The sequence below is a fragment of the Manduca sexta genome, unplaced genomic scaffold, assembly GCF_014839805.1.
Source record: "Manduca sexta isolate Smith_Timp_Sample1 unplaced genomic scaffold, JHU_Msex_v1.0 HiC_scaffold_3304, whole genome shotgun sequence".
Lineage (NCBI taxonomy): Eukaryota > Metazoa > Arthropoda > Insecta > Lepidoptera > Sphingidae > Manduca > Manduca sexta.
The window spans coordinates 1-14,531 of record NW_023594358.1 but is presented as its reverse complement, the minus strand read 5'-3'; the positions used below and the strand labels follow the sequence as shown (position 1 = coordinate 14,531).

At 35.1% G+C, this 14,531-nt stretch overlaps 1 protein-coding gene across 1 annotated transcript; it reads right to left on the bottom strand.

The window, feature by feature from the left end:
* Positions 1-3,232: 3,232 nt before the first annotated feature.
* Positions 3,233-4,862, bottom strand: LOC119192878 (the record flags this gene model as incomplete). Its single annotated transcript, XM_037446624.1, has 3 exons — positions 3,233-3,360; positions 4,104-4,247; positions 4,675-4,862. Coding segments are annotated over 3 exons (460 nt in total), but the record flags the coding sequence as incomplete, so codon positions are not given.
* Positions 4,863-14,531: the final 9,669 nt, after the last annotated feature.

Here is a 14,531-nt window from a genome sequence, read left to right as displayed (position 1 = left end):
CTATCTTTCCTTACACAGCTTTTATTTCATTGGGTAATAACCACGTTCATACAAATTTCTAGTTTTTGTGTTTTTTTGTAATGATAGTTTGGTGTTTATCTGGTTAACTAAAACGCACATCGCTCCTTTATTGTGGAAGGGGTAGGCAGAGGTGCACCTATGGCACTATATGTGTATGTTTTTCTATGATGTGGTTGGGGCGAGCCTATCGCCATATCGGGCATAAACTCCAGAATCTGGGTTGATACTAAGCAGAAAAACCCAATATCACTTTGTCCGACCTGAGAATTGAACCCAAGACCACTGCAGTCGTACCGTAATACAGCTACGCCACCGAAGCAGTTGAAGAGTCATAATATTATTTCAAATTTTTTCGCGTTTTGAGTTTTAACTATTCGAACCTTAGATTTGACGCGGTTTGGTACAATCTTTATTTTTAGCTTCGTGTCTATACAATGAAATAAATAAAATATTATATTGATTTAATAGAATGTTATATATTGTATCAGTAAACAAGGTTTGTCAAACTGCAAACTACCAGGGCGTAAGGAACTCAAAGAGAAATTTCAAATATAAATGCCGTTGCATTTACTTCGCAAACAGTACTCAATAACGGTAATGGAATGGAGAAACAAAAAGTCACGATCAATTTATGGAATTAAAGGGCTTTGGTAAGATTGAAAGTTGACGCGGCCGGTCCGGATGATCCGTGGATTACCGCGGGATTAGGATCCCGGCCCCACGGGATCCCGGCCCTCGCAATAAGAACTCTGCCGAGATTATAAGAAATGAATCAAACGCTCGCTTATATTGAATACAGTGATGTAGAGAGTATGATGTGGATTGTTTTTTTCATAGAAAAATGGCTGTAATATTTATTTCTGCCGTTAAGCACTATTGTGCAAGTATTATTGCTTTTCTGTTCAAATTATATTCTAGCGAATGTAATATATCTATGAATTTAATAAGACTTAGGAACTGCTCCACAACTTTAGAGTGAATGCTGCTTGTCACATTTATACTAATATATAAAGCTGAAGAGTTTATTTCTTTGAACTTGTTAATCTCAAGACCTACTGAATCTTTTTTCACTGATAGGTAGTTACATTACTCATGAGTGCTATAGGCTTTATTTACGGAACGTTATTTCAAAATGCCTCATCTATTAGTAATACATCTTTACACTTCGGTTCCATTATATTAGTTGGTAGTTACTAAAGACAGTCCATTGATTCCTCACGTATTGAGACGAGTGAAAGGGTTGGCTTTGCGACGTGAAGTATTTCTATGTGTTGACGTATTTGTGTTTATTGAATTGATCAAAATAGATTCTGTTTGTTGAAATCTAATTTTATTATCCAAAATAGGAACGACGAATTAAAACAAGTTGATGTTCGAATTGATTTAACAATATCTTACTAATGTCATTGATGCTTGTTAAAATGTTTTGATGTTTGTTAAAAGTAAAGGCAAAAACAATTGAACGAATCGCATTTGGCATTTGGGTAGAGAATGTTCTGAATTAATGTTTTTTGTTTTGGGGATTTGCTAAAATTATAAATAATGTTTTTATCAAATATTTAAATAGATAACGCTGGCGTCATAGTGTGTAAAGGTTTGTGGCAAGAAAGTCTTTTTAATCGCGTGAAGCTGCTAACACCTTCTAAGTAATAATTTTAATTTCATTTCTAATGTGAGATGTGATGTCCTACTGAAGTGGAATTGAAGGAGATGAGTCTCATACCTTTATAGACAGGTTATACAGTTTATAGGACCCATCATTGATAAGGTAGTCGCCTAATGTTATGGTAGATACTAGTGAAAACATTATACGACATAGGACTTATCTATTTAAATTGATATCACTTTTAAACAAATAAAAAAACATGTCGTATTGAGAATATAGAGACACTAAGTTTCATACTTATTTAAAATTAGCTCTTTTTTCTGTGTTTTTTTCAAGCTCAAAAAAAATGTCGTTTAACAAAATTAGTCTTTAACCCGTCGATTTGTTCTATATAGTATTGTACTTTTGAAAACTCAGAAAAGTCGTTAAATGCAAGGCAACATCGTAGCAATCAACGAGTCACTTTCCGTTAATTTCTATGCAAAAACCCTATTTAAAGCTATCAAAGTAGTTGTTTTTACACAAGATTAAATAACACTACAAAGTTTCATCATAATATAATCTTTCACTTTACACAGAAATTAATGGAGAGTTAATTAAAACTATCCGTTAAAAAGTAGTCTTGATTACTTAATTGTAAGTTTTATAGTAGTTCCAAAGAAACCTTCAGGCAGTTAGCTCGGCTTTAGTTTATCTTGATAGAAAATTGTTGTATTAATTCTGATTGCGTTATAATATAATAATAATAGCCCTGTATTATAAACTGTCCCACTGCTGGGCACGGACTTCTTTTACTACAGAGAGGGATAAGGCCTTAGTCCACCACGCTGGCCTAGTGCGGATTGGTAGATTTCACACAATCTCAAAATTCCTATAGAGAATTTTTCAGGTACGCAGGTTTCCTCACGATGTTTTCCTTCACCGTTAAAGCAGCTATAATTAACGTGCGTTAATAATAATTAATTTTATACTTCTCGGAAGTCGCGAAAGTTGCCAGATGATACCTTTAAATTGAGTCAAGAAATCCCCAAGAAAAAGGGTTTTCGAGAAAAATCCCCAAAAGATACTAGCTTATCCGACCAATAACTGTCTCTGATTTTCTGTATAAAAACAGCTGTTTTGACTACTCATTAGTTACTTTGGATTAAGAAATCTCTGTGCTCCAAACGTTGTCCCAAATATTTCGTGCCCCCAAATTTGGGGAAACATCGTGCACCTGGCAGTTGTGTCCCAAGATATGCACTTCCTTACTTTGCGTTCGACTTTGAACAAACACCTTTTTCTAACATACATTGGGCGGAACTTAATTCTTTATGTCAATATGTGGTACTTCTGTTTAATTAAATTTTACAATAAGGTCATTTTTTCGAAAAACGGCACGAAGACCGGACGGGACGGCTCACGCCTAAAACGTCTCAATATTGAACTGCAGATGTTGGATCTGGCTAGACTGATTGCTGGCTTTATTTAAGATAATGGGACGCTATCGTGTAATGATCAATCGGCAGATTTATATGCATTGATACAAATATTTAAGTATAATTTTGGTAATTTTTTTCACTCAGAACCCGCGAGCATAGCTTAGCGTTAAAGGTGGTTACTCACCGACGCATGGGTTGTGGTTGACTACCGCGAAGATCCTGTCGCAGCGTTTCTTCATGTGGGTGTTAGGGCAGATGCAGCCAAAGAGTGGCGATAGTCGCAGACCCGCCCAGGCTTCGCGACAGGCTTCCCTGAATCACAGCGTATTTGTATTAATTTGCTATAATTATTGTTGAAGGGGCAAGAAGGTTCTGGAGAGGAGGCCACGAAATCTACCCATGAGGTGGACACATGATCTCATAAAAGTTCGCTGGATACGGGCCGCTTTCAATAGGGCGATCTGGTAATATTTGGGGAAAGGCCATGTTCAGCAGTGGACATCCTGCGGCTGATGATGATGATTAAGGTTGAGTTCCTCGATTGCATAGTACGTTAATGAGAAAGTCCTTATATTTAAGGTTGAATTTTCAGCCGTTCTATTATACGAATGACTGTCCAATTCCAATTAGTTGCAATTAGTCGTATCGTTTGTACGACAATCACTAACTTTGTTTGCATATTATGCTTATTTGTGAGATATGTTATCTGATGATTAAAAAATAAGCCTACATTTATATTTCATTTATTGTAGTTAATATTTCAACGATTGTCGTCCATAATTTTTCTATCGATAAATAATAACGTAATTACTTTGTAATTGTTCATGTTTATATTTTAAACTGTAGTAACTGTAAATTCTTGCAAATATTTAAATTAATCTACTTTAATTGTATTTCATATTGATAAATTAAATAAACTATTGGGTGAATTAAAAAATGCCAAGCCGAGGAATATATAAATTACTTCTATAGGTGGTTTGTTGACAATTCAGTTGAAATTGTAGTTGATTTATTAAGTTGCAGCTATCTAGATTAATTAATAAAATTTCTACTACCGATCATCCATGCGACACTCTCCATCCCGAGCCTTGCAAGCATTCTTGAATCGGTCGAACAGCGCAGAGCATGCCTTCTCGTTATGACACACGCTCAGAGCATACGTGCATGTGGGTAGAGTTTCCACCGGGTACGGATCTTTTCTGTAAACGTAATCTTTGGTTTAATATCACTAATTTAATAGCGGCACATGTCATATTTGTCGAAAAATATGCGGCTTTTTGCGAAGCAAGATTTTGTGTTATTTATGTAGTAAGTTGATGCTGGATTGGCTTATAATGCAATATGTTGGATTAACTAAGCGTGGTCATCAGAGTATTTTAAACTTGCTCTGCTTACTGGTGGTAAGTAAAACTAAAGTAGTGTAACTTAATTTTATATTGCTACTGTTTCTGGGAGGTTATTATTAGTACAACTTGATCGTTTTGTCATTGAATTATAAAAATCGAAGGAAAAAGGACTTTTGTCAACGGACATACGATTCAGATTTAATATTTTTACTATGGCCCTAGTCTCCGAAACCCGCCTTCTTAAAGGAATATTTCGCAAGAAGTAATGTGATGGAATCACTTACCCTTCTTCATGACGAAGACGCAGGGATGGTCAAACAAGAAGTCGCGGAAGGAGTTACACTCGGGATCAACGTTCGGTTCTCGACAGAGGCATGTCGGTTTAAAAGAACGGAAACGCTTTTGTAGGGTCCTCAGAGCCGCCTGACACTTCGTCACAGTCACCGTAGAGCAAGCCACTGGAACAACAGAGGTGGTTTAGTTTTGACGTTGCGAATGGGATTTGTGGAGCCATCAGGTTTTATACGACTAATGCCGCCATTATTTAACTTGATTTTAAGTATCCTAACCAAATAATATAATATTGAATAATACTTCTCCTGTGGGATGATAAACATGATAGACACTTTTGAATTCTAGCCACTGTAACATTGCTGTTAATATTAAAGCGAAAATTTTTCTTGATGTCGAGTTGTTTGAAGTTTATCATTAAATCTGATCATTCTGGAAACACATTAATATTTGTTAGAAATAAGTGCCTAGTAGGACTACTATATCAAAGAACTCAAGTAGATGCAACTGCGGGTACAAAAGTATTAAAAAAATGTTGACACGCGAATGACGTTACTAAATGTACTTTCTCAGAATCATTGATTAATTTGACAGAACCAGGCCTTAGACCCAATTCTGTTCAATATATTGGCTTAAGCTAGTTATTTTCCACTTAACACTTAGAACGTTGACCCCAATCGAAGGGTTGGCAAGGAAAAAGTCTAATACACTACGTCAATAACGTGTAAAACCTTTGTAATTTGGCAGCGTGTCGCTTTTTGACGGGAATGAGGTCTCGTTCCGTCCTGGGCGTATCATTGTGTCTTCTGGTATATTCGATTAAGGGAATCATGGTTACTGATTAACTGTTTGATTTTCGTTCAATTTTGGAAAGGTTAGTGATTAAGATTTTGCTCTTAGTTCTTCCGTAGACATTCTGTTCTATATATTGGAAATGTACGTAGGACTTATATAAATTAAGAAAGGAATACAATATCGTATAATGTGCTATTGGTGTTATTTATAACTTGTACAAAATGAGACCCTGATCCCATACCCATACAGTATATTTCACAATAGTCCCGGATAAAGCATAGTAAAATAAAACGTTCGCGTCATTAGCTCGACGTCAACGTGACGAGGGTGCTGTTATCGACGGTAATGCTTAAAAATTCCCTCCAAACACCCCTAATTTGCCTCTTGCTCTTTTGAGCCGTGAAATATGGACGGCAATTTGTCATTTCAAGATCTTTTTAAATGTTTGCCTCATTTATAATCTTTTAGTCGTAAACTACTTCAAGATAGTTTGTAAAGTAGAAGCTTTTCGTTTATTTATTAAGTGTCAAATACTAAGTCTGGAGTGGTAAAATAAATTCTCCCTATTGCCACTTCTTTTAAAGTTGTCAACCTAAAATACTTTTACATGGGCAGGGTTGACCATTTACCAAGATGATCAACATTTCCATTTGCGCATCTTTTGATATATGAAAATATTTGGTACTCGCATTTGTAAATGGAATATATTTTCTAGGTTATTCTAGAAGGAAGAATAAGAAACAAATACGGAATTGGGTCGTCGCATGTCCTCCGATCATTACAAGGTAGCCTAGATTTTTTAATAAATCTATGACTTAGAAAACAATTATGGAGACACTTTTTTCAAGTATGTATAGTGAAAGGTATAAAGTAATGGTCTGATAAATAAAAAAACCCCGGTGCGCTGTTTACGCATCGTTTTCGCAATTCAGCAGATTTGCATAAATCTAAAACTGATTTTGTACAGAGAGATCTTACTTATACAATTGTAAAAGCTTGTACAAATGTTTGAATATTTCTAACTTGACTGACATTTGGTAAAAAGAAAGACCATATCCTACTTAACATAGAGAGTAGACATACGTTTCATCCACCCACTAGACATATTTGCACTAGCCCATTCGATCCATAAGAATGTCCACAAAATTGACCTACATTCCGAAGTTAAATATTTACATACAATAACTGTCTTCTTGAAGCGGGAGATACCCTAATTGGGAATGAAACAGACTGCCGAGACACATGTCCGCAGGTTTGAAACCCAAGGGTACACACTTCTGACTTCTCTAAAGCTATGTGTGTATTCTTTGTGAAATATCGCTTTTTTGTAACTGTTAAGAAAACATCGAGAGGTGACCTGCATATCTGAGAAGTTTCCCATAATAATTTCGAGGGTATGTGAAGTTTACCAACCCGCACTAGGCCAGGGTGGTGGACTGAGGCTAAACCCTCCCAGTAGTAGAGGAGGCCCGTACCCAGTGGGACAGATATAATACAAGGCTGATATTGTTTTATTTATTATATGAATGCATAAATGTTTCTGGACGTTGTTTTTGTTTTTGTGAATCTTACGTTCATGGCTATATCAGCGGCTTTTCTTTTATTTTTGATAACTCGGTTGGAATGAAAATATTTTTCTGAGTATTAGTTTGTTATTACCATTATGGATTTTCGAGGGTCTTAAAATTTGGATTATTTTGGCGGTGTAGTTATATTACTTCGCAGTACGACCCGACTGAGGTCTGAGGTTGGAGTTCCGGGTCGGGCAACCTGTACGGGATTTTGTTCTTAGTATCAGCCCGTACTCTAGTATTTGTGAATGATAAGGCGTTAGGCTCGTCCCATATCACATAATGGGACAGAATACGGCGGAAAACATGCACTTGCGCTTCTGCCTAGCCTTTCAGGTATAAAAGGCGTGAGTATATATAATATCTATAATCGAGATAGTTGTCATTAACCGAACTATTTGTGGCTTTGAGTTGTTTGAAAATGATTACGTCCATGTTTTACCCGTGGTTTTAGTAAAATGATCGGGTAAACTCGTGTTCATAGTTACAGCTATTTGAATGAATACATCTCTCTTGACCGAATTTTGGTCACGACCAATTACAGCGGAGATCAACCTGGTACGGGGGAGATATTATAGTGCACAAGTGTGTACGCAATTCACAGTCTCTATTCCTTCACTATTGATACTGGGTAGAAAAATACAATATCACTTTGCTTAACTCGGGAATCGAACCTAAGACATCAACGTCGTACAGTAATAGCTACGCCACCAAGGCACTAATAGGAAAATAGTCTGGAAAACGCAGCGACTTTTTTTACGTCGCGTTTTTCAATTGCAAATATGCCCTTACATACATTAACCATTGATAGCGAACAGTCCCGCGGGTTTAGTTTCATGCTTCGCGTAATACATTAAATTAATTACTTTATGCATGAAAACGAACACTGTAAGCCTTCATGAATTTTCATGGAGTCGACTAATTTTGTACGGGTCATGTTATGGTTTTCTTTGTAGTTTGTTTTGACTTTGCATTGTTTGTGAAGTGGGATAAGTTGTCTGGATGGTCTCGGTGGGATTTAAATTTAGAATGGGATAAGGTTGGAAATGGCCCAAATAATTTACTGAGAAATTCTAAGTTGTTGTTGTTGTCGATTCTGCGTATTACTATCCATTTAGATACAAAATAAACGCGGTAACAACTAGAAATACCTTCATATACACAAGTAACACAAACCAGATTCAACTGAAAGCTTTGAACTTTCATAATGTTCTTCAACTGAAAGTCTTATTTACAAGCTAAATCTAGAAAGGAAAATCTAATTAAGTTCATTTAATCATCCAGAACGCATTAAACTTCATTTCCTTAATGAAAACAGATCTTGAAATGTCTTAGCATTTCTGCTGGAAAATCTAGACAGAATACATTTCTAGGGCCGAATAAATCACCAGTGAGGATTTAAGATTAATCGAGGTTTGAATTTCGTTTTGGATTAGGACGTGGGTTTGGAACGTTAATCATGGAACCGATTTATACGAATTCTTGTTTAACTTGATCGACTTGGGTTGGAACTGTACTTTTGTGAGGGGAGATCATTTAAGCTGATGTTCTGAGAGTAAAATGGGAAAACGTATACTGACATTGTGATTCCAATACTTTCAATGATATTATAGATAATGTAATGATATTTTATACCGATTCAAAAGGAACAGGTTAGTAAATGCTAAATGTTTCTCAGTTTTGTTTATCTGAGAGTTTGTTGTTTTTTATCTTTGTTTATCTGATAGCCAACTAGATTAAAGTTGTATCCCAATATTAGGCAATCACGACGGCCCTATGTCTATGCACTGCAAAGGCTGCTATGCGGTCAGCACTCAGAAATAGACTTGTTATCACAACAATGCTCCGTTCTTAGATAAATAATGTTTATGAATAAAGGGGTAAGTATATACTTAGCTCTCCTATAAGTATCATAAATATTTATATTCAGAGATGTATTGTATAAGATAGTGACTTGCAATACATACATACATACATACATTTACATACATACCATGGAAAATATATACTTTACCCAATTAGACGGAATTTAATTAAAAAACTTTATCAAACGTCTCATTTAGTTGTAACAAATGAGGTAATATGTCGCCGAGGCCGCCTCTCGACAATGATTAGTAGTCCTTCTCCGATTGGTGGTAATAAAGACGAATTTCACTTGTGAAATTCACGCCGCTAAATTGTGTTTGTTATGTTGGTAAAACGTACTGATTCTGGTCGAAATTTTTTTGAAGTTATAACTTCTTTTTCCGCACTTAGTAGATTGGGCCGTTGTGTGTGGGATGCCGACTATGAGTCTAGCCAGCCCAACTTCTGCATCCTGCAAAGCGCAGGATCTTCCTGGTTCCTCCACAGGCCTCTCGGAGTGACCCCGGTGTACCGAGGATTATATCTTGACCTTGTATAGAATGTACTAAGGCACGCGCATGTCGGTCAAAATTAAAATAATTATTATAGACCATCCAAAGTGTTTTATGTAACAAAGTATTTTATCGCATTGTTAAAGCTATCAGGGAAGGTTCCAAGCAGCTATCTTAGTGCAACAAGATAGCCGGGGCAGTCCCGTATGCGCCGAAGAAGGCCTCAGGAGGTTTTGGTTGGTATGCCGGTGTAGGGTATACAGGGGTTAGGGACCCGGCCCAAGGCTCGCTTGGCAGATGCTAATACTCCAAGTGGTTGTAGCGATAACGCGGTTTTCCAAGTGAAAAAAATATTTAAAACTATAATAGCTAGATTAAAATGTGTCTTACGTAAAAATACAACTATTTTTTAATACTTCCACAACAATACTTGAATTTGCATCAGTGGTGGTTTGAATAATTTCTGATCGATCCATTTAAATTGCTTTCGTAATTGACAAATATTTGTTTTAGCTATATATTTTGGCGCATATTTTAAGACTTTTAGAATAGGCCTCTTCTCCCAAAAATAAGACTACTTAATCCACAAAATGACAATCATACCCAATATATCAAAGTGTCTAACTAAATTAGGTTCCTATTTGAGAACATTTTTACTAAAAGCTTACAGAAATCCACTTACGAAATGGAGTGAAATCTTTTAACACTTGTAGGTTGAATGTGACGTGTTAGCCGCCATTTTAAAGGGATTACAGGATGACAAAATGGCCGAGTGTCGGGGTCGCGCCTTCGTCACGAGTTTATTGTGAAAGGATGCCTTGGACCTCTTACTTTAAATTTTATACATTTGCGGATTACAAATAGTATAGAAAATTCTGGAAATGTTGGACGTGACGTAATCATCAGCGAGTGTTATGCAATGTTTAGACTCACATTTTCTTTCTTTTTTTTATACGGGCAAAATCATCACACTGCAGCTGATGGTAAGTGAAGTGGGGTCCAATAGAATGTCGACGAGAGATGATTACCCCTCGACACAATTATGCCGGCCTATTGTAACCAGATACACACAGGCTGTAGCCGGAACGCGACACTCTTACGTGAGCCACTATGGCGCGTTTTAACACCTTTTATACGTTGATCGCTATCCGAGCGGATATAAAATATATCCTACCAGCAAAATCAATTAATTCAAAGCTACTGAAAAGAATCGCAATTGCAACTTGCTAGTAAGTTCTCGATCGTGCGAGTAATTTTATACATCCATAATCAGTGCAGACTAGCGTAATCTACAGCTAATTAAACATTTACCTAATGATTAGATATCGGGTTAGTAATTAGTTTTAATTGCCTAATTGATACAATATACGCTTTAGGCAATGATTGCCTTAGGATTCAATGATATTCTAAATAACATTAATTAATTTGGATTAAATCTAATGCCATTACAGGAAACTTGGCTTCGAATGTTTCTAAATCTATTTGGTAGTATTTTGTAGAACGATTAGCAAATGTATTTGAAGGCAAAATAGATAGGCTATGATGATAAAAATATTTTAAGAAACGCACTAGTGGTTTGTTACTCATGTTATAGATTTTTATGTATATTTTTTGCAATCTCTGATACTTTTGCTCTGATTCTGAACATTTGTTAAAAGGAAGCTATTCACGCCACTTAGGGACAATTCCCGAATGACCTGAGTCCCACACTCTTTATACAGTAAATAAGTAAATAAATGCCTTTGTATTAAAACAGACAAATGTTTAATATTACAAAACTGTGTTGGAGTACAAATGTTACAGAGTTGTACATTGCATTTTTTTTTAAATTACATTTGTCACATTAAGAATATGAACTAATGATACCTATGCTAAGAGAACCTGTGTTACAATGTATAGGCTTTACACAGAAGGAGCCACGAGCAAAACCTAGTATTATAATTCCCAGTTTATTCAAAATATATGCCCTTTAATAAAATCACAAAGCAAACATTTCATTTAACTTACGAAAACGTTCATTGTTACCCGTTTGTTTGAATTCAAGGTTATAGTTTCGTGTTTAGTCAGAGTTATTTAAATATGTTTTGTTTCAGAACCCCTTTTCCGGATAACGTGTGTGTAACTTAAACGTATACGTTAAACATAACACGAATCCACGCGTAAACGGGTTGTGAATTGTTTTTGACAGTAGTTTTACAAATTAATTAAAGGTTTTAAATGGGGTTTAGATTAGCAAGAATTGCCAAAGTTATTTACCGCGAGCAATTTTTACCGAGTAAACAGTAATGGTAAACTTCTGCAATTTTTCATGCTTTCAGGACTTGCAGCGAGTCGTGCGTGTATAGAATTATTGAAATATTGCATTCAGTTGAAGCATCTGTTTTTATTGATTAAACGTCAAGACAGCGTATACAAATAGATCTTGTTACCTATGTATACAGATCTGTGCATAAATATTACTGAGGCTAGCTATCGCATTTACGAGCATAAATAATTATTTATTTTTTTGATTCATAAAACTGATGCACAATTTTACAAGTTACATAATAAAAATATAAATCTTAAAACTACTTTTACAATAATTGTCATCTATTTGATGTGAATACAGCTAGCGAATTTTAGGTAGATTGCAATATTAAACATGGTTCAGTACTTAATTCAAGATCACGGTGATACATGAATCATAAAAGAAATAGTAACATAAAATATACTATTTATTTTTATATTAATGTTTAAGAAAATGTGCATAGTCTTAGTAAGACTCACATTAATTTGACAATGATTTAATTGAATGAGTTTAATAATTCCACTTTTAAAGTGATCATTACGCATTTCTAAGGACCATTATAGAATTTTCCAGACAAAACAGCTTAACAAACAACACAATCATTTTAATTTATGATTAGCAACATATTTAGACAGAAAGATTTTAAAATAACAATATTTAATGGTATAAACGTTGTGACAGTTTACATTTTTCCAAAGTTCATTGTCCTGTACTAAAATGCTGACGTAAATATTCAACAAGATCAAGTGTGTGGTACTTTCTAACGCTTTGTATAGACCCTTGATGTTTTTCAATCGTTTATCAACGTACAAGGGTATTAAGAAATGACTTTTTGGGTTTATTGAAGATTTTAACTAAATTAAAATATTTTTTGATCAATTTGAGGTATGACAATATTCTAGTGTTTCTATTGATATTAGAGTATTGTGCAGATTATTAATTGTTGCACCAGAGACATAAAACAACGTAGAAGAACTACCGTCCAATTTGAAATTAGAAAAAACTATATTTACTTTAACTATTGAAGAAGAGGAGGTATTGTGGAAAGACGAATTTTCTTACCATACGAAGTGCATCAGCAAGCCAAATTTTACGTCAATTTATTGTAAGACATTGGTCAGTTATATTAAGCTATCGGGTACATTCACTCATGTAACATGGATTTACCACTTTAAAACCAAACTTCCTAACATATACCAACAAACAAAAAAAAATTGCAATTTTTCACCACCTTTCCTACTCCATATAACCAAGTATCAATTATAATCTGCAGGATCGCAACACCCAAAAATAAAACTACGATCAGGAAACGCTGTATGGTGTTCAAATTTCATGGATAAATTTGAAGAGGTCTCACGGCTGAGAGCCACTTCAACTTTCCCTGAGCCCTCTCGCTAAGAACAAGATTGTGAGAACGCGTCTCTGATTCAATGTATGTAATAAATATGGCGGACAATTAATTATTTTGTTTCGTAAATATATGGATGGATCTTTGACAAGTATCCCTCGTTTTAATGGTGAAAATATTATTAAACTTCTTCATAAGCATACCTAAGTGTACAAACAAAAGCATTTTTAAGATATGTGTGCTGCACTAAATAGCGTGGTGGACAAAGGCATAATTGTAGTAGAGAAGGTTCGTACCCAATGGAGAATATCTAATACAGGACTGGTATTATTATATTTTGAATTAGTATATGATTTGCAATGCAGCCCACTTTGAGTTCAGTTAGGACGCTTTGAAACTCAATGTTGAGCAGTGGAGTGTTGCTGGTGACGATAATTCGGAACGCGATAATATCTGAAACCACTTAACAATTGCTAAGGATTTGTAAATTTTTGTGCTAACAGAAAGTTGTAGTATACAAACGCTATTAATATATCTACCTATAGTTTTTATTGGATAAGAAAAAATCATACTTGAAGTCTTCGGAATCGAAATCATAACCCTTTAGTCTAATAGTAAACATAAAATTGTCGAAATAAAAGTCAAAAAGTAAATGACCTCCAAATGACACGTGTTTGCCATTGTGAACAATATATCAAAAAAATAACGGTAACCCATACAAGTGGAGCAACAAAGGCGTGTACAACAAAAGATGACCGATATACGGAACTTTCCGCGGGCAGGGTTCACGCGAATAAGTTTTTTGTGTAAGAATTATTGTTAAGTTAGAAAAGAAATGCGAGGTATCAAATTTACTTTAACAGTGGCGGATTGCTTACGAGTTTGGTAACCTACGTGTGGTTGAAGATAAATAATTTTTGGTACCAAATATATTTTTGAAAATTAATTAAAAAAACATATCTTTTTAGGTAAACATTTTAATGGGTATATTGAGACATAAATGGATTGATGAATATTGACTATGTTTCGCAGTAATCATGGCGTGACTGAACTCTAAACAGAAACTTAATGTATGGTGGCTAATTAAACAATGTAGTACTTATATTGACTAACTTCTATAGAAGGACCTACCAACTAATATTAAAAAAGAAAAAGTTTTTCATTATTAAAACAAAATTTGAAACAGGTGGATGATACAAATTACAATGTTTGCTGCAAGAAAGTCCTCATATTTACATATACACCAATGAATCTGTCATGTTATAGGGATATTTTCCATAGCGATATTTTGATGTTTCCTTAAGTGCCATCCCTGCGGAATCTGGGTGACTGAGGAACCTACAATAGGTGTAAAGGGGTCACCGGCGCGATAAGTCACAGGCCTAAATATCGATTTTTCATTTAGAAAATTTATGTAGATTTTGGCACACTACTTGATCTATATTTTATAAAATTTAGCCCTAGACTCGTCCGCGCGGAGTTGGTTTT